The sequence below is a fragment of the Nomascus leucogenys genome, chromosome 12 (genome assembly GCF_006542625.1).
Source record: "Nomascus leucogenys isolate Asia chromosome 12, Asia_NLE_v1, whole genome shotgun sequence".
Lineage (NCBI taxonomy): Eukaryota > Metazoa > Chordata > Mammalia > Primates > Hylobatidae > Nomascus > Nomascus leucogenys.
This window is the reverse complement of record NC_044392.1, coordinates 20,421,453-20,441,278: the sequence shown is the minus strand read 5'-3', so window position 1 is coordinate 20,441,278 and position 19,826 is coordinate 20,421,453. Positions and strand designations below refer to the sequence as shown.

Here is a 19,826-nt window from a genome sequence, read left to right as displayed (position 1 = left end):
AAGTAGGGCCTTGTGAGAGAAAGGGAGTGAGGGAGCAGTTCAGCATAGCATGTTTGATTTTGCTATTACAGAGGTACCAGTAGTGGGTGACTAAGAGCTTAAGAGTGACCACGGGAGCTGGTGGCCAAGGTGATGTGGAGGCCAAGGACTGAGGGACCAGGAAATCCCATAGCTACTGAAGTCACCAGGAGGATGGCAGGACAGGGGCTAGTGAAGATGACCATGAGCCAGGGGCTGCAATCTTTAATGCATAAGGAGCAATTGGGGGGTCAGTGATGAGGAGGGGTTGAGGGGGTTATGGCTGGAGAGCACAGGAGAAAGAATTTTTGTACAAGGGTGGAAATGGCCATGCCAACCCCACATCCTGGTTTTATAGTATATAGGGAGTGGAAAAATGAGATGCCTTCTAGCAGAGGGTAGCAAAGGAGGCAGTACCTGGAGGAGGCTCAGGCAAAGAAGTCACCTGAGTACTCTGAAGAAGCAGAGGGTATAGGAGAGTTTGTTGACAAAAGAACAGTATTCTAGGAGGCACAGAGGAAAGGGCTGGCAACGTGGCAGGCAGTGTGAGTGAAAGGGCTGGGCAAGAAGCTCAGAAGAGTAAGTGTCTGAGGCAGAGGCCAGACAAGCAGAGGAGCTGTCAGCTTGGGTGGTTCCTAGGCTGGAGATGTACACTGTAGACAGGGTAATAATGGAACGTGGGGGGAAAATGGCTTTGGTATTTGACTCAGACCTCTAAGATCTGAGATGGGGGAGAAGTGTGGGGAAAGACAATGATTCTAGACCAAGCTGTCAGCTGGCTCCTGTGACCTCAGGAAGACTGGAAGTCCACGTCAAGATTTGAGGGTAGGGTATTTATTGCCTCCTGTATCTGCCTCCTCTGGTGGAAGTGGGACTTCCTAGGGCCAGGCCAGGCAAGAACATTTTCCTACTCCTGTTGTCAGCCTCCTGGTAATGGGAAACCATTGAGAGGTGTTTGTTTGTTTGTTTGTTTGTTTTGTTTTTTTGACGGAGCCTGGCTCTGTTGTCCAGGCTGGAGTGCACTGCTGGAGTGCAGTGATCTTGGCTCACTGCAACCTCTGCCTCCTGGGTTCAAGCAATTCTGCCTCAGCCTCCCAAGTAGCTGGGACTACAGGCATGCGCCACCATGCCCAGCTAATTTTTGTATTTTTAGTAGAGACAGGGTTTCACCATGCTGGCCAGGTTGGTCTCGAACTCCTGACCTCAAGTGATCCGCCTACTTTTGCCTTCCAAAGTGCTGGGATTACAGGCGTCAGCCACTGTGCCTGGCCGAGAGTTTTCTTAAACAAGGTTGATGGTAACATGGTGACATTTTTTAAAGGGTTGCTCGGGCTTATGCCAAAATGATTTTGGTATCTGACTCAGAATGAATGGGACCAGGAAGTCTCATGGCTACCGAAGTCACCGGGAGTATGGCAGAACAGGGGCTAGTGAGGATGACCATGGGCCAGGGGCTGCAATCTTTAATGCATAAGGAGCAATTGGGTGTCAGTGATGAGGAGGGGTGGAGGGTGTTATGACTGGAGAGCACAGGAGAAAGAATTTTTGTACAAAGGTGGAAATGGCCATGCTGACACCACCTCTTGGTTTTACAGGAGGAATTGGAGAGTGAAGGCAGGAATTAAGAAGCTGTTGCATTAGTCCAAGCAAGAAGTGATGATGCTGGGGTCAGAACAAGGGCAATGGAGACACAGAGGAAGGGCAGGGATATGTTAAGGCGGTGGGATGTGGGGTGTGAAGGAAACACAGATAGGGTAGAGGACAGCGTCCAGGTTTCTGGCTTCGTTTCTGCTTGTAGTCAGCCTCCCTCTCTGGGCTTTTGTGAAGACGGAGCCATAGAACGGACCAGAAAGCAGTTTGGAAATGGCAAAACTGCTACCCATCATCAGCTACATTATCATCAAAGCTCTCTAATTACCCTAGTAAGTTCAGTCAATGGAACGAGGCATGACAATTAAGATAAATCACGAGAGTCACCCAGATATGGGGCACCTGGAGGTCCTGAGTCACCTCGGATTCCTTACACCTGCTAGGAGTTGGGGGCCGGGGCGGGGCGAACACAGACTCCGCCCCTGGGCGGGGCCTGGATGCGGCCGGAGCCGAGCCGCGCTGGAGCCGGAGCCCCAGCCCTCAGGCGCCACTGTCAGGACCTGACCGGACCTGACCGGACCCGACCATCCCGCAGCGCCCCGCCCCGGCCCCCTCCGCGCCCTCCCGCCTCCAGGTCCTGCCGTCCCGCCGACCGTTTGGGAGCGAACCCGTCGTCCCGCACTCGGAGTCCGCGGTAAGGGGCGCGGCCCCGGCAGCCCGTCCGCGGAGGATCAGGGACCGATCCCCGGCGCGGGGCGCTGGGCACCGAGAGCGGGCGCCGAGAAGGAGCGCGGGGCAGCGGAGGGAAGCCGGGGGAGGAGCGAGGGAGGGGGCTCCGCGGCGGCAGAGGTGGGGCTCACCTAGGGAGGGGGCGCCGAGGGGGTCTCCCGGACCTTGGGGGCAGCCGGGGGAGCTCCAAGGGCGTGAGGGGAGCAAGAAAGACGGCGCTGGGGCTGGGAGGAGAGATGGGGGGCAACAGGAGGGCAGTGAGGGATCGCGGGGGGAAACGGGGGCGTGGGGAGCGGAGGAGCTTCGAAGAGGGCGGAGAGGGGCTGTGCGGAAAGGGGGTACCGGGCAGCCGAGGGGCAGCGAAGGGGGCGCTGAAGGGAGCGGACTGGGAAGCTAGAGCGGGGGTGCGGGGGGAGGCATGGAGGTGAGGAGCTGAGGGGAGGGGACTGGCTGGGCGGGGGTCGTTTGGAGCTGGAGGGGACTGAGGTGCCGAGGGGAAGGGGCGCTGGGCAGTTGGGGAGTGTCTGGTCGGGAGAGGGTCAGGGGGTGGGGATGTGGGTATGGATAGCTGGGATGGAGAAGGGCAGCAGGGCAATGTCTGGTAGAAAGAGGGTCATTTATGGGGGATGTGGGTATGGATAGCTGGGGTCGGAGGTTGAGCCCGGCTGGGGACCGGCGTGGGGGTAACTGTAGATGGAAGGTGAGGGGTGGGGCTTGGGGGCGGGAAGCTTGGGAGAATGGAAGGGTGAGAGGCCAGGTTGGGTCTACCCTGCTGCAGAGGAAGGGGGCAGGGAGCCGGTGGAGACACAGGGAAGTGGCCTTGGAAATGGACACAGGGGCCTATATTCTGGTCAGGAGTGGGGAGGAGGCTCTGGAATAGAGTAGGGTCTGGCGGCTGCAAGTGGAGGAATCGTGAGAGAACTTGGAGTGTATAAATAGGGTGGTGGGGTGCTGGGTCAGGCTGGGGAGGAGGCCAGGTGTGGGTTGTGGTGTAAGGGTGGAAAGATAATGGGGGCTGGAGTGGTGTCCACGCACTAGCGGTGTCTTGGCCACTCAGGAGTCCAAGGAGGGGACCCAGGCACTGGACCCTGTTACACGGGCACCGGGGATCACAGAAAATAAGAGAATCGTGGACAGAAAAAGTCATCCAACTCTGTTCTGTAGTCCAAGCGTGGAAGCAACTTTGGGGAGAGCAGGGCAGCAGCCTTTGGAAGCTAAGAGAGATGTGGAGGAGGTGGGAGAAAGATGGGCCCTCAAAACACACACACACACACACACACACACACACACACACACACACACAGAAACAAGATGGGCCCTCTTCCCCCAGCTTCCTGGAATCCAGATGGAAAGGGGTGGGAGACAGTAAAAGGAGAGGACACGTGTGTGTGTGTGTGTGTGTGTGTGTGTGTGTGTGTGTGCGCGCGCGCGCGCACAGGTGGGTGTCCACCTGTTCTGTGCCTGTAAACAGAGGAAGACAATGGAAGCCGTGAAAGGCCCTACCTATAGAAGTGGAAAGCCCTGGTGCCCTGTGGGAGCCAGAGAAGAGGCACAGGGAGGTGGGTGGGTTGGGGAAGGCTTCCTGGTCATGAAGGATTTAGCTAGCAGTGGAGGAAAGTGTGTTCCTATCAGAGGAAACCGTATGGGAAAAGGCAAAAATCTAAAAGCATCTCCAGTCCAAGAAACAGATCTTCAGTTTCTTAAAGATTATGACATGAATGGAGGCATCAGTAAGCTATACAAAATATTTAAATAGGTTCCCCCTCTAAGCTTGAAGCTCCTAGGGTTTCTCTCCATCTCCCTAAAGTATAGCACAGGGCCTGGTGCATAGTAGGTGCTTGGTGAATGTTGATTGAATGAATAATTGTGCTCCTGCCTCAATTTCTTCATTCTCAAGAATTGTTGTGAGAATCAAATAGGATAATGTGGGCGAAGAGAACTTTGTAAACTGTAAAACAATGTACAAAGAGAGAGGCCACTGATGTTATTCTGCAGGTGTTCCTCTGTTTTGTCAGTGGACACACCCATGGCTATCTCTTTCCAATCTGGAGGAGGAAGGAAATGAATATCAAGCATCTGTTGGTGCAAGATGGAATGCATTGAAAGCATCTTGTAGAATGCTAGACATTTAGTAGGTGCTCAATAAATGGTAGCTATTGTGATATTGTTTCTGTGGCTCTAGGAGACCTGGGAAAACAATGAGAAGGTGGTGATGGGTCAGCAGTGGGGAATGGTCTAAAAACAGATTGAATTAGAAAAGTAGGGTATGACTTAAAGGAGGAGGATGAGGTCCACATTTGCCCAACTCCCTTCTTATTCTCACTGAAATGCTCCAAGTGGGAAGACAGGGAATTACATTTATTGAGCCCCTGCTATATTGCATATACAGTTTATCTTTGAACAGCATGGGTTTGAACTGTGTAGGTCCACTTATACCCGAATTTTTTTTTCAACCAAACACTGATAAAAAAAAAAAAATACCATGGTGGGTCAAGCGCAGTGGCTCGAACCTGTAATCCAAGCTATTTGGGAGGCTGAGGTAGGAGGATTGCTTGAGCCCAGGAACTTGAAGCTACAGTGAGTTATGATCAGGCCACTGTACTCCATCCTGGGAAACAGAGTGACACCCATCTCTTAAAAAAGAAGAAAAAGAGAAGAAAATACAGTAGTGAAGGGAGGTGAAGTCTGTATATTCAGAGGACCAACTTTTAGTCTAGGTGGGTTCCACTAGGCCAACTGTGGTTCTTGAGTAGGCATGGATTTCAGTATATATGGGGGTCCTGTATCCAATCCCTTGCCTATACCAAGAAATTACTGTACTATTCTAGATGTATTACCCACATTACCTATAATTTTCCCAACAACACTTGTTTTATGAACGAGGAAACTGTCTTAATCATGTAAAATTTCTTGCCAAGGTCTCATAGGTAATAAATGATAGACCTGGAAACTGAATCTAGTTTGTTTGATTTGGAAATCCGTGGTCTCGATCTCCTGACCTCATGATCCGCCCGCCTCGGCCTCCCAAAGTGCTGGGATTACAAGTGTGAGCCACCGCGCCTGGCCTACAGCTTTTAATTCTTGCAACAGTTTTGCCAGGAAGCCATTTTATGAGCTCCTTTTATAGATAAGGAAACTGAGGCCAGGAGACTGTTTTGCCTAAGTTTACAGGACCACTGAAAGAGCCAGGGCTTATCTTTCAAATGCCAGGTCTCTTGGACTCAAGTCTCATGTTCTTTCCAACAAAAGGTAAGTTCCTTCGTTCACTTCTTCACTCCATTTATTGAGCTGATCTCTTCTCGCTGGATTTTAGGGCTCTCTCCTCCTCTTCCCTGCTGTTTCCTGGCTGAAGTTGGCTTCTTCCTTAGGTGCTTATTTCTGCTGCCTATCAGACTGAAAGGGTTGTTTTTCACAGCCACCCTTTGAGGAGTCATTTCTTTCCCCCAGCCTGGGACAGGGATGACTTCCCAGATGGTCCCTGGGCCTTCATCTGTATTGCTTGTCACGGAGATAGCTCTATCATTTTATGTGACTGTCACAAAATAGAGGAAAGATTTGATTGATGCTTATCTTACAAATGCAGTTCTGCACGCACCACTGTGCAGTGACCTGTCTGCTTAGATCTGCCTCAGGCAGCTGCCTGCTGGGATGCTTTTTGCCTGTCTTCCAAATGTCTGAGTAGCCCCTGGCCGCCCCCTCCTAAGAAGATCCCCTTGGGGGCTTCCGTCTGAATGAACCTTCCAACTGAACTCAGCTCTCTGCCTCTCCCCGTTCTCACACCACCTACTGGGAAAGCCATGCTGTGTGTGCATAAGCAGATGTTGACAGTGTGGTATGGCAAATACAGTACGGCAGCAAGACACTCAGGATGTTGGGGATGCTTCTTTTTTTTAATTTTTATTTTTAGAGATAGGGTCTCACTCTGTCACCCAGGTTGGGATACAGTGGTGCAATCATAGCTCACTCTAACCTCGAACCTCTGGACTCAAGTGATTTTCCTGCCTCAGCCTCCCAAGTACCGAGGACTACAGGTGCACACCACCACATCGGGCTAATATAAATTTTTTTGGCTGGGCGCAGTGGCTCACGCCTGTAATCCCAGCACTTTGGGAGGCCAAGGCAGGCACATCACAAGGTCAGGAGATCAAGACCATCCTGGCTAACACAGTGAAACCCCATCTCTAGTAAAAATACAAAAAATTAGCTGGGCGTGGTGGCGGGCACCTGTAGTCCCAGCTACTCTGGAGGCTGAGGCAGGAGAATGGCGTGAACCTGGGAGGCGGAGCTTGTAGTGAGCTGAGATCGCGCCACTGCACTCTAGCCTGGGCAACAGAGTGAGACTCTGTCTCAAAAAAAAAAAAAAATTTTTTTTCATAGAAATGGAATCTCACTATGAAGTTTCCCAGGCTGGTTTTGAGCTCCTGGCCTCAAGTGATTTTCCCACTTTGGCCTCCCAAAGTGTTGGGATTACGGGCATGAGCCACCGTGCCCAGCCAGGATGCTTCTTTATTCACCCTAAAATTGTTGTGGTTTTCGTTTCCTTAATTCCGTCAAACCTGGAAGCCATTAGGTAACAGAAGTTCCATTCATGACCCTGCAACTGACTTGCTCTGTGAGCTTGGACAAATCACTTGTGTTTGCAGAGCCTCAATTTTTTTTTTTTTTTTTTTTTTTTTTTTTTTTTTTTTTTTACCTGTAAGATAAACGGAGGTAGATCGGGAACTGAAACAATTTTTTACTCTTGCCATCACTTCCTAGTCTCATATCTGTGGCAGTCATAGCTAATAAAAGCAGGCAAATTTCTCACTGATTCTACACGAGGCTACATGTATTTTTCTCAGCACAGTGTATGAAACATACTTATATACGTTCTCTTATTTAAAATTCACAGCACCTTGTGAAGTAGGTATTATTGTCAGATGAGGACACTGAGGCATAGAATTTAAGTAACTCGGCCAAGTTTACACATTGAGTTACTGGGAAAGCTGGGCCCAGTAGCCAGGCTTTTTGTTACAATAAAAAGCTACTACTCCAAAGTCCCTTCTAATTCTAGCAGTTTAAGAGTGTGAAGCTGGGCTACATCAGAAAAATGAGGACCAGTAATCTGACATTTACAGTGATAGTCTGGCGCTTGAAAAATGCTCTATATGTGTTTCTTGAAAGACATAACACCCTCTAAGGATTTACTATAGGTCTAGCGTTGACCAGATGTAAGGATGGATAAAGCCCTCTTGAATCCAGAAGAGAGAGCAAACCGTTAATTGTAAAACAGGCCCAAATAATGGAGCCACGATCAGGGAGAGGGCAGTTGAACAAGATTTGCCTACAGAAGTGAAATAAAGGGGCCAGTGAAATAATATGTATTCAGTACCTCCATGGGCCGACAAACCGTGTCAGACTGTTTACATATAGTACTACTCATTCTATTTGTACCAAGCTCTGTGAAGTAGGTGGTATTTTCTCTATTTTAAGGTAAAAGTGCTGTGGCTTAGAGAGTCAATCCTAAGAATTCATCTGAGGGGTAGAGCATTGATTTTAAACTTTTTCATAACACTGCAGGGTACTAAATCTAGTCTCGCTGTTAGCTGTGAAATTTGGGCAAATCCTTTTAATTTTTCATTTTCAGTTTCCTTCTTGATCAAATGGAAATAATAATCCCTGTCTTTCCAGCTTTATTTCCCAGGTTTATTTAGAGATAAAAGAAGATAAAGGATATGAAATTGTGGTAAAGATCACATTTATGTTTTAGTAAAGTGACTCTTTGACCAGCAATTCCACTTCAAGGAATCTCTCTCAAGGAAGTAATCAGGAAAATTTACAAAAATTTATGTAAAGAAATGTTCACTGCAGTTTCACATATAATAATTAAGAGTAGAAAAACAACTTAAAAACAACTTCCTAAAGAGAGTGACAACATTAAATAATTGATCTGGCTGGGTCAACATGGTGAAACCCCGTCTCTATTAGAAATACAAAAATTAGCCAGTGTGATGGTGAGCACCTGTAGTCCCAGCTACTTGGGAGGCTGAGACAGGAGAATCGCTTGAACCCAGGAGGTGGAGGTTGCAGTGAGCCAAGATTGTGCCATTGCCCTCCAGCCAGGGTGACAGAGCAAGACTCCATCTCAAAAAAAAAAAAAAAAATTATTGGTCTTATGACACATCTATAGGATGGAATATAATGTAGTCAACTGAAATGATTTTTTTTTTTAGAGTTTTCAAAGTCTCATTCATATATATATATTTTTTTTAATTAGAGAGTCTCCACTATTGCCTGGGCTGGAGTGCAGTGGCACAATCTCCGCTCACTGTAACCTCTGCCTCCCAGGTTCAAGTGATTCTCCTGCCTCAGCCTCCAGAGTAGCTGGGATTACAGGCGGCTGCCACCATGCCCAGCTAATTTTTTGTATTTTTAGTAGAGATGGGATTTCACCATGTTGGCCAGGCTGGTCTCGAACTCCTGACCTCATGATTTACCCGCCTCAGCCTTCCAAAGTGCTGGGGTTACAGGCATGAGCCACCGAGCCCAGCCCATACTTTCTTTTTTTTTCTTTTTGAGACAGTGTCTTGCTGTGTCACCCAGACTGGAGTGTAGTTGTGCGATCTTGACTCACTGCAGCCTCTGCCTCCTGGGTTCAAGCAATTCTTGTGCTTCAGCCTCCTGACTAGCTGGAATTACAGGTGTGCACCACCACGCCCGGCGAATTTTTGTATTTTTAGTAGAGACTGGATTTCACCATGTTGGCCAGGCTGATCTCAAACTCCTGAGCTCAAATGATCTGCCTGCCTCAGCCTCACAAAGTCCTGGGATTACGGGCCTGAGCCACTACGCCTGGCCTCAAAATCTCATACTTTTGTAGTACTTTCGGAATTATTGAAGTACAGTCTTGCATTGCTAATGACAAGGATATGTTCTGAGAAATGTGTCATTAGCCGATTTCATAGTTGTATGAGCATCATAGAGTATACTTATACAAACCTATATGGTATATGGTATAGCTTACTATACACATAGTCTATATGGAATAGATAGCCTATTGCTCCTAGGCTACAAACCTGTACAGCATGTTACTGTATTGAATATAGCAGGCAATTGTAACACAGTGGTATTTGTGTATCTAAACACATCTAAACATAGAAAAGGTACAGTAAAAATATGATGGTTTTTTTTTTTTTTGAGACCGAGTCTGGCTCTATCACCCAAGCTGGAGTACAGTGGTGCAATCTCAGCTCACTGCAACCTCAGCCTCCCGAGTAGCTGGGATTACAGGTATCTGCCACCATGCCTGGCTAATTTTTTGTATTTTAATAGAGACAGAGTTTCATCATGTTGGCCAGGCTGGTCTCTATCTCCTGACCTCAAGTGATCCACCCACCTTGGCCTCCCAAAGTGCTGGGATTACAGGTGTGAGCCACTGCACCCAGCCATAATATGGTATAAGAGATAAAAAATGGTACACCTATGTATGACACTTACCATTAATGGAGCTTGCAGGGCCGGCAGTTGCTCTGGGGGAGTCAGTGAGTGAGTGGTGAGTGAATGTGAAGGCCTAGGACATTACCATACACCATAGGAGACTTTATAAACACTCTACACTTAGGCTACACTAAATTTATTTAAAAATATGTTTCTCCAATAATAAATTAACTTTGGCTTACTATAACTTTTTAAACTTTATAAACTTAAAAAAATTTTAAAACCTCTTAGACTCTTTTATTTTTTTATTAATTTTTTTTTTGTTTTTTGAGATTGAGTCTGCTGAGTAGCTGGGATTACAGGTGCACACCACCACACCCGGCTAATTTTTGTATTTTTAGTAGAGATGGGGTTTCACCATGTTGGCTAGGCTGGTCTCGAACTCCTGACCTTAAGTGATCCGCCTGCCTCAGCCGCCCAAGTCTGGGATTACAGGTCTGAGCCACCATGCCCAGCCATAGACTCTTTTATAATAACACTTAGCTTAAAGCACAAATACACTGTATGGCCTTTTTTGAGATGAAGGCTCAGTGTGTCACCTGGATTGGAATGCAGTGGTACAATCATGGGTCACTGCAGCCTCAAACTCCTTGGCTTGAGTGATCCTCCCACCTTGGCCTCCCAAAGTGTTGGGATTATAGGCATGAGCCACTGAACCTGGCCTTTTCTTTATTTTCTTCCTTAGTTTTTAAATTTATGTTTAAAATTATTTTGTTAAAAAGGAAGACACAAATACACACATGAGCTTAGGCCTACACAGGGTCCAGGAGCATCAATATCACTGCCTTCCATTTCCACATCTTGTCCCACTGGAAGGTCTTCAGGGGCAATAATAGGCATGGAGCTCTCATCTTTTATGGCAATGTCTTCTTCTGGAATACCTCCTGAAGGACCTGCCTGAGGCTGTTTTACTGTTAACTTTTAAAAAAATATTAAATATAAATAGAAAAAGTACACTCTAAAATAATAAAAAGTGTAGTAAGTAAATACAGAAACCAGTAACGTAGTCATTTATTATCAATATCAAGTATTATGTATAGCACATAATTGTATGTGCTATACTTTTATACAACTGGCAATGCAGTAGGTTTGTTTACACCAGCATCAACACAAATATGTGAGTAATGTGTTGTGCTACAACGTTACCATGGCTACTATGTCACTAGGCAATAGGAATTTTTCAGCTCCATTATAATCTTATGGGACCACCATTGTACGTGTGGTCTGTCATTGACTGAAATATTGTTATGCGGTTCATGATTGTACTTTTAAAATTTAAGTGATTTGCTAAATGATAACATACCATATATTCTAGCCTATACCTTGTGCATATGATGTCAGCTATTACAATATGCATAGAAGGTATAGACTAGAATGCACGGTATGTTATTTATATAGAAATAAAAATTATAAATAGGCCTCTTTGCTTATATATGCAAGGGCTATCTCTGAAGGATATATAAATTGATAACATGTATGCCTCTGGGGAGGGGAACTGGATCAGGAATCAGAGATGGAAGCAAGACTTACTTTTCAGTGTAAACCTGTAGGTTTCATATTACTTGTATTTTATGCCAGGAATTAAGAAAATAATGCGGCTGGGTGTGGTGGCTCTCGCCTGTAATTCTAGCACTTTGGGAGACCACAGAGGGCAGATCACTTGATCCCGGTTTGAGACCAGCCTGGACAACATGGTGAAACCCCATCTCTACAAAAAGTACAAAAATTAGCTGGGCATGGTGGCACATGCCTGTAGTCCCAGCTACTCGGGAGGCTGAGGTAAGAGGATTGCTTGAGCCCAGGAGATCAAGACTGTAGTGAGCCAAGGTAGCGCCACTGCACTCCAGCCTGGGCAACAGAGTGAGACCCTGTCTCAAAATAAAATAAAATAAAATAATAATAATTGAACTACAGCTGGTAAAAAAGGTAATACTTGCAAGTAGGATATACTTGAATTATTTTCCATAAGTATGTATTACCTTTTAAATTAACAAATAAAATATAATATTAAAATAGATTGCTTTTTTTTTTAAGTACAATTTCCATTTTATTTTTCTCCAGAGAATAGTCCATCTTCAGTCTTTAAGGACTCAGCTCCTTACATAGGCTTTGGTGGGGGTCGTGGGGCAGCACCCACAGGTCTAAATCAGGGTCGGGTGTTTGGTCCTTGCAGACTTCACGAGATCGATTCCTGACTACTTTGCTGTGAATTGCACAACTCACACAGTAATGTAGCTTCACATACTGCTTGGGAAGCACATAGGCATCGAAGACGCTTGTTTCAGAAATGTCCCTGACTGCTGTGGCCTCCACTATGTTTCGAATGCCGAATTTCTTAATGGCCTTGTCCTTGGGCACACATTGGGCACAGTTCATGCAGTGAATAGGCTGCACGTGGCTGCGGGCCTTTTTGGCACGACTGTTGTTCCTTCTTTTCTTTGTCGTCTTGGAGGCACGGACTGGAGAGAGGAGGTTTTTTGTTTTTTTTTTTTTTGGTAGAGACAGTCTTTCTCTGTTGCCCAAGCTGGAGTGCAGTGGCACAATCATGGCTTACTGCAGCTTCAAATTTCTGGGCTCAAATAATACTCCTGCCTCAGCCTCCCAAGCAGCTGGGATTATAGATGTGTGCCACCATGCCTGGCTGTTTTTTTACTTTTTGTAGAAATGAGGTCTCCCTATGTTGCCCAGGCTGGTCTTGAACTCCTGGCCTGAAGCCATCCTCCCACTTTGGCCTCCCAAAGTCCTGGGATTACAGGTGTGAGCCATTGCACCTGGCCTTAGGTGGCACTCTTTTGTATGAAAAAATATTGGAGGAAATACACTAAAATGTTAACAGCCATAGTTTCTGAGTGGGTGGGATGTCAGTTAATTTTTTTTTGGGGGGGGCAGAGTCTCGCTCTGTCACCCAGGCTGAAGTGCAGTGGCTTGGATCTCAGCTTACTACAACCTCCGCCTCCCTGGTTCACACCATTTTCCTGCCTCAGCCTCCTGTAGCTGGGACTACAGGCACCTGCCACCACCCCTGGCCAATTTTTTGTATTTTTAGTAGAGATGGGGTTTCACCGTGTTAGCCAGGATGGTCTCGATCTCCTGACCTCGTGATCCACCTCGGCCTCCCAAAGTGCTGGGATTACAGGCGTGAGCCACTGCGCCCAGCCGTCAGTTAATTTTAAATTCTCTTTTTTACACTTTTGCATAATATAATTTTCAAATTTTTTATAATGAATACATTCATAGTAGAAATTTTCTCTTGTAAACAAAGAAAGATGACTTGCAGGCAGCAGAGTGGAGGATGGTGTGAGGTTGTTGTGGTTGCTTCCCTTGTTTTAATGTAGAAAAAGCATAATGTGGTCGGGTGTGGTGGCTCACTCCTGTAATCCTAGCGCTTTGGGAGGCTGAGGCAGGTGGATCACCTGAGGTCAGGAGTTCGAGACCAGCCTGGCCAACATGGCAAAACCCTGTCTCTACTAAAAATACAGAAATTAGCTAGGCATGGTGGCAGATGACTGTAATCCCAGCTACTTGGGAGGCTGAGACAGGAGAATCGCTTGAACTCAGGGGGCAGAGGTTGCAGTGAGCCGAGATTGTGCCACTGCACTCCAGCCTGGGCGAAAGAGCAAGACTCCATCTCAAAAAAAAAACAAAAAACAAAAAAACCATAATGCCATTACATGGCAAGTTCTTGCAACAGCCTTTGCACCTAGTACCATGAAAAGCTGAAAAGTTAAGGCTGTGAGACAGTTTAAGCAGCCAATGGCACCCTCCCTTCCAACCTCACTTTCTTCCTCCATGTGAGTGCTATGCCTCAGTCTCCAAGTGTCCTGGGCATGTTCCACACTTGCCTAGTGAGTCTTGTCATGGGACAGATTGATACAGGGATGTAACTTAGAGTTTCAGATAAGGATTGAGAGCTGGGAACAAAGGGAAGGAATAACAGAGACCACAGGAGTCCAGTGGTGACATATGCAAGAAACTTTTATTAAAAGGCTGCTAACAATCTTACATATTTGTCTAACTTTTCTTCAAGAGAGCTTTAAACCTACGTTAATCAGCTCCTTATCCTTACAGCTCACCTGAGAGGCCCAAAGAGCCACACCCACCAGCCTCATGCCCTTTCTTTGCCCTTGGGGAAAAAAGCAGGAATTCCTAAAAAGAATGAAAACCCAGACACCATCACACTTGAATGCTGTCCTCCCACCCTCCTCTGACCACTCATCCAGCTACCTGGGTACCCTTGTGCTGAGAGGAAGGGGAGATTTCAGGTGGAGAAGAAGGGTACCTGAGGCTTCCAAGACATAGGAGAAGCAATTAAAGACTTAAATAAGACCACGTGACCAAGTGCTGAATTATGGAGTTCAGATTCGGGTGTTCTAGGAAAGCAGATGGTGACAGAACTGAGAAGGCTGGGGTCTCAGGAAAGGCCTGGCATGTATTAAATATTTACTGAATGAACGAGTGAACAAATAAAGGACCTAGGCTTTGAAGGCTTTGGAATAATAAGGACATATGTTCACACCTGTGTGGAATTTACCAGTTGATAATGGTTTCATCCATTCTTATCTCATTTGAGTCCTGTGATAGCCCTGTGAGAAGAGTAGGGTGGATTGTTCTCCCCATTTTCCAGATGAGGAGATTGAGCCCGAGAGTGATGAAGTGACTGTGATGAATTCAGCACACATTTCCTGAGTGCTTATTATGTGCTAGGATTCATGCTGGAAGCCACACATGTAGGAATGAAGTCCATTAAGGCCCAGATGCTCATTCCAACAGTGCTGAAGTGATACAAGGGCTGTTACAGTGTTCTGGGAGCACAGGGAAGCTGGCACTTGACCTGGACCTCCAAGGATGGGTAGGAGTTTGTTAGGAGGAAAAGAGAATTCTAGGCAGAAGGAATACACGTATAAAGGGACAAAGGTAAGGAATAATGTGGCTTATTTGGCGTAAAGTGTGTAATTAGATCTAAGGGAAGCACAGGTTGGTAAAGAGAAGGGGTATGGGAAAATAGTTTAGAGAATTGGCTCTTTGGTTAGTTGGTTATTTGTCAAGTTGAACAGTTTGGACTTGATCTTTAGAGCTGTGGAAAGCCATGAAAGTTTCTATTTTTTATTTATTTTATTTTTTAGAGATGAGGTCTTGCTCTGCTACCCAGGCTGGCATTCAGTGGCATGATCATGGCTCCCTGCAGCGTCGAACTCCTGGGCTCAAGTGATCCTCCCACCTCAGCCTCCTGAGTCATAAAAGTTTTTAAAGCAAGAGAATGATAGCCCTTTACTGAGTCTTTCCTTGGATGTGCATGTGTTTGCTGTTCTTGGCTTTTTTTTTTTTTTTTTTTCTTTCCCCAAAATAGCTCAGGAGCTGCTTCCTCCAGGAGCCTCTCCTTGATCACCGGGCCTCCAGGCTGAGTGAGATGCTTCTCATGGACTTCCTCAGCCAGGACTCCTCTGTATTATCACTTATCTACTGCTTTGTTACTCTGTGTTGACCCACCTTTTATTCTAGTTTTTGTCCACCTAGAGGTCAGGCACCATGTCTGACTCATGTTTGTAAGCCCCATGCCCAGCACAGGGCTTGCCCTAGATCAATGTGCCCAGTAAATATTTGCTGAAGGAATGAATGGGAGGAGCTGGGTTCCACCTCAGTGCTGAGACAACATTTGGGGCAGGTGTAGTGATGGGGTGATTCTGAGTAGTGTGCATTTCCTCAGTGGTGCTGGAGTAAGGAGTGAGTGTGTGAATGATGGGGTGACCATTAGAAGGTTGGTGACTCAGGGTGACACTGAAGGTCTGTTCCTGAGTGACCCTAGGTCTCTCTTGCAGATGGCTTCAGTGACGGATGGTAAAACTGGAGTCAAAGATGCCTCTGACCAGAATTTTGACTACATGTTTAAACTGCTTATCATTGGCAACAGCAGTGTTGGCAAGACCTCCTTCCTCTTCCGCTATGCTGATGACACGTTCACCCCAGCCTTCGTTAGCACTGTGGGCATTGACTTCAAGGTGAAGACAGTCTACCGTCACGAGAAGCGGGTGAAACTACAGATCTGGGTGAGTCCCGGGAATCTTGGGCAGGATTTTCCTGAGAAGCGGCTGGCCTGCCAGTACAAGGGCTTAGAGGTGGGGCCAGCTTGGAACTTCTGGGCCTTACAGCATCAGGCATTAATGCTCTTTCAGGTGTGGCCCCTGATCTACCCTCTGCTAGTTTTATACAAGTTTGCTCTCCTCCAGGGGTTCAGTTGCTTCTGCTGTTTAACTCTCCAGGAGGTTTTATGTTGGCTTGTCTAAATGAGTGACCAAGAAACTGGGGCTTGGAGTTAGAGACTTGGGTTCAAATTCTGCTTCTACCACTTACTAGTCATGGAAGTTGACTGAATTGCTTAACTTCTCTGGACACCCTTTCTTCTTTGGGGATTGTAATAGCATCTACATCATAAGGCTGTTGGGTCCTTAGGTCCTTGGCTTAGTTCCTGGAACATAGTAAATGCACACTAATGTTAGCTATGGTATCAGTTATCTACTGTCGTATAACAAATCACTTCATAAGTTCATAGTGCCAAACTGGGCAACATTGTGAGACCTCATCTCTACAAAAAAATAAAACAAATTAGCTGGACATGGTGGTGGGTGCCTGTAGTCCCAGTTACTTGGGAGGCTGACGTGGAAGGATTGCTTGAGCCCAGGAGGTCGAGGCTGCAGTGAGCCATGATCATGCCACGGCACTCCAGCCTGGGCAACGGAGCAAGACTCCATCTCAAATAAATAAATAAATAAATAAATTGGTAGTGTCAAACAACTATAATAATTAATTATCTCATAGTTTCTGTGGATCAAACATTTGGGAGTGGTTGGGGCCTCATGAGGTGTAGCCAGGTGTTGGCTTGGGTTGCAATCATCTGAAACATAGACTGGAGCTGGAGGATCTTTTTTTTTTTTTTTTTTTTTTAAGACGGAGTCTTGCTGTGTTGCCCAGGTTGGAGTGCAGTGACATGATCTCGGCTCACTGCAACCTCTGCCTCCCGGGTTCAAGTGATTCTCCTGCCTCAGCCTCCCGAGTAGCTGGAACTACAGGTGCCCGCCGCCATGCCCAGTTAATTTTTGTATTTTTAGTAGAGATGGGGTTTCACCATGTTGGCCAGGCTGTTGGCCAGGCTGGTCTTGAACTCCTGACCTCGTGATCCGCCCACCTCGGCCTCCCAAAGTGCTGGGATTACAGGTGTGAGCCACCATGCTTAGCCTGGGGCTGGAGGATCTTAAGACTGCACACTCACATATCTGGTGCTAGCTGTTGGCAGAAGGCCTTACTTCTTTCCCATTTGGCCTCTTGGAGTGTCTTCACAGAGCTGCTTAAGTGTCTTTATTTGTGTAGCAGCTGGCTTTTGCCAGAGTGAGAGATGTAAAAGGCCAGAGGAAGTGGCAATGTCTCTTATGAGTTAGCCTTAGCCTTACAGCGTTCTGTTGGTCACTGATTCAGCATGGGAGGAACCTACACAAAAGTGTGGATATTGGGAGGAAAGTATCACTGGGGACCATCTTGGAAGCTGGCTGCCACAGCTACTATTATTATTAGTATCTGCCAATAGTACTAATAAATTATGTACATATTTTAGATGATAATAGCAACATGTAGATCATATAGTTTTCAAAAATGAATTAGTACCTGGATTGGAAATTTTGAAAATTTGTGATTTAACGTATTTAAAACATGTATTATTATTATTTTATTTATTTTTTTTTCGAGACAGAGTCTCACTCTGTCACCTGAGCTGGAGTGCAGTGGCACTATCTTGGCTCACTGCAATTTCCACCTCTTGGGTTCAATCGATTCTCTTGCTTCAACTCCCCAAGTAGCTTCAATTATAGGCGTGTGCCACCACGCCTGGCTAATTTTTGTATTTTTAGTAAAGATGGGGTTTCACCATGTTCACCAGGCTGATCTTGAACTCCTGACCTCAGGTGATCCACCCGTGTTGGTCTCCCAAAGTGCTGGGATTACAGTTGTGAGCCACCACGCCCAGCCAAAACATATATTATTTATTATCTTTCTATTCTACGTGTTAAATGTACATTAATACATTATGCATATATCTTATTGGGGCAGTCTGTATATAGTACTTTTCTTTTTACAAATTATTTCCCATATTCTATCTCACAATTAACACTATGAAGTAGGTATGACTTTAATACACTCCTGTTTTGTAGAATAAGAAACTCAGAGATTTGTTAACTTGCCTTAGGTCAACGACACTGCTATAAAGTGGGATTTCAACAAGATCTTCTGATTCAAAAGTATGTGCTCTTTTCTCTACACTGTGCATCTGAGGTATTATAGAGTTCATATTTCCCTTCATGATAATGTCAAATATTATATAGGGATAAAAGTTCACTTTGTTCATTTGCTCTCTATTAAAGGCATTGAGGATTCAGAGATCATTAGAAATAGAAGAAGCTATACGGGTCGTCTAGTTCACTGATTCCCAGACCCATGGCATCAGCATCACCTTGGAATTTGCTAGAAATGCAAATTCTCAGGCCCACCTCAGAACTATTGAGTCAGAAACTCTGGTGGGTGTGTGACAACCATCTGTGCTAGAACAAGTTTTCCAGGTGGTTTTGTGGCTGGCTAACATTGTAGAACCACTTTGTTTAACTAGCTTGAGGTGAAAGTCAACACGCATTTACTAAAAGCACCTATTAGGTGCCAGGTGCTTTCACTTGTGTTATTTGATCTCATCCTTGCAGTTCGTGCACAGGGGGATGTGAGAGCACAGAATATTTGGGGCGTGGTGAGCAATACAGTAAAACTGGATCAAGGTTGTGAAAGAGCAGAGAATGGGTGCTGAGAGAAATTTGCTGGAGAGGCTATAGGTGGCAGATTGGGGGTCAAAGAGATCTTCCACAGCAAACAGAAAGTTCTTGTCATCGGTCAGAGGATTCATGATTGATGATTCCTTAGGGAACTGAAGAAATTATTAGAGCTTACTTTTAATCTTTGAACATAAGATATTTTTTATTGATATTTACTATGTGGATTGACAGAAGTGTCTTTGTTTGACCCCCATATCAGATGGTCAGATAGCCTACACTCAAAAAATCTTGAGATAGGAGGAGGCATTCTGCCCTTCTGAGGGGTTGACAGTGGACTGACTCACTTCTTTGTTTATGTTCAGCCAATTGTGAGCTTTTGTGGTTTTCTTGTGCCTGGTTAAGTGGATTTATTGATTACATGGTCTAGTTTTAACTAAATGAAACCTCATAATGGATATGTGGCTTTTAAAGAGTCCTATAGAGAAACCTCTGATTGAAGACTATACTAGAAGATTATAGTGAACCCAAGTGAGCATAAAGAAAATGGCTGAACTGATGTTTTTCCAACTCCCAACACAAGTTCATTGTCAGCCACGTTTCGAGGTAAAATCAATGATAATCTAATTAGATCCGACATAGTCAATCTCCCATCCAAGTACTAACCAGGCCCAACCCCTCTTAGCTTCCAAGATCAGATGATATTGGGCGCGTTCAGGGTGGTATAGCCATAGATGACATGGTCAATCTCATTGCTTTTGCTGAAGGGAAATTAGCAAAGGGTTTTTATGTGTGTGTATGTGCTTTTATGCAGCAAAAAATAAAGTTTTCTGGACTATTCATGAATACATTAGATTTTAAACATTTAAATATTGTTTATTTTAATTTTATATATTTTAATATCTTTTGTGTATAGAAGTAGACATATAGATAAATAATCTAAGGAATACACATATACTGTGCATGCTGTACCTACATTTTTCTTACTTAAAGGGATACAAGTTGGAGACCACCACCATAGGCACTGGGGAGCCATAGAAGGGTTTAAACAAGTTAGATCTGCATTTTAGAAAAATTCCTGGCTTCAGTTTGAAGGGTAGATGGAAATGAGGCAAAGAAACCAGGGTTTTGGATCCAAACTCATCAAATTGTATACATTAAGTAAGTGTATTTTTTTGTGTATCAATTATACCTCATAAAGCTATCTAAAAATTA

General features: G+C 45.5%; 1 protein-coding gene and 1 pseudogene across 1 annotated transcript in view; one reads left to right on the top strand and one right to left on the bottom strand.

Annotated features, from left to right (window-relative positions):
* The first annotated feature begins 2,079 nt into the window (after positions 1-2,079).
* Positions 2,080-19,826, top strand: part of RAB3B (RAB3B, member RAS oncogene family) — a 73,243-nt gene continuing 55,496 nt past the window's right edge. The window contains exons 1-2 of the mRNA XM_030823905.1: positions 2,080-2,302; positions 15,630-15,857. Coding sequence (XP_030679765.1) covers positions 15,630-15,857 — 228 coding nt within the window. The 5' untranslated portion in view covers positions 2,080-2,302. The remainder of the gene's footprint in view (positions 2,303-15,629; positions 15,858-19,826) is intronic.
* On the bottom strand, positions 11,912-13,922 carry LOC100584895 (annotated as a pseudogene).